This window comes from Orycteropus afer, unplaced genomic scaffold, assembly GCF_000298275.1.
Source record: "Orycteropus afer afer isolate SDZICR_OR568_19922 unplaced genomic scaffold, OryAfe1.0 scaffold00293, whole genome shotgun sequence".
NCBI lineage: Eukaryota > Metazoa > Chordata > Mammalia > Tubulidentata > Orycteropodidae > Orycteropus > Orycteropus afer.
The window spans coordinates 2,818,196-2,819,158 of NW_006921880.1; the positions used below are offsets into that span (position 1 = coordinate 2,818,196).

General features: G+C 33.5%; 1 protein-coding gene across 1 annotated transcript in view; it reads right to left on the minus strand.

Annotated features, from left to right (window-relative positions):
* The window catches only part of MYOF (myoferlin), a 179,860-nt gene that overhangs the window by 105,735 nt on the left and 73,162 nt on the right, over nt 1–963 (minus strand). Inside the window, 1 exon segment of the mRNA XM_042782367.1 lies at nt 158–189. Within this exon segment, the coding sequence (XP_042638301.1) occupies nt 158–189 (32 nt within the window).

Sequence of the window (963 nt, forward strand, 5' to 3'; positions counted from 1 at the left end):
AAACAAAAAAATGTTTAATCTATTAGCAATTAAAAATAATTGTTATGCTAACAAAAAAATGAGCTACTGATATTATTAATGTCTTAATATTAAATTTTTAATCTCAGGATCATAACTCCTCTCCTTCATTCTTTATTACAATTGTTGGCATGTGCACAAAACCATAATGCTTGATATAGGCAAGTAGGTCTTAGTATGAAAAACAACAAAAAGAAAAGTATATTGCTTACTAATCATGTTAATATGCAAACAAAATACATAGTATTTTACAGAGTAGAGATTACTTGGGCCATTGGCATTTGACCTCATTTTTCCTGTCAAAGGAGTCAGTTGAGAAGAAAATATTATTTTGTATTAGGGGGACCTTATGTAAATGCCACTCTAAAAAACAAGGTGCTATATAAAAATATGTATGTATATTGACACGCAAAAAAATTATCAAAAAGCTATCATAAATAAATTTTTGGATTAGAGCAAGAAAACCCAAATCTTCAAACTGTTAGTCCCCTTGATTATTACCAATTGTTTCGTTGGCTGTTAAGGATTGAATTGTGTCCTCCCAAAATGTGATGTAATTCCTAATTTCTATGCCTATATTTTCCTCTGGAAATTTTTCTTACAGTTTAGAAGGCTGAACATCTGAATTCAAGGTGCCAGCTCCAGAAGTCTTTCTCTCTCTGTAGGCTCTGAAGGAAGGTCCTTATCTCTCTGAGCTTCTGTTCCTGGATGATCATCATTTAGCTTGGCGTTCCTCTTCCCCTATCTCTTCTTCTTAGCTTGCTTGTCTTAATGTCTTTTATATCTCATAAGAGATTGACTCAACATACATGTGACGCTAATACTGCCTTATTAACACAACAAAGACAACCCGTTCTCAAGTGGGATTATAATCACAGGCATAGAGGTTAAGAATCACAACACCCATTTTGGGGGAACACAATTCAGTCCCTAACATTGGCCATA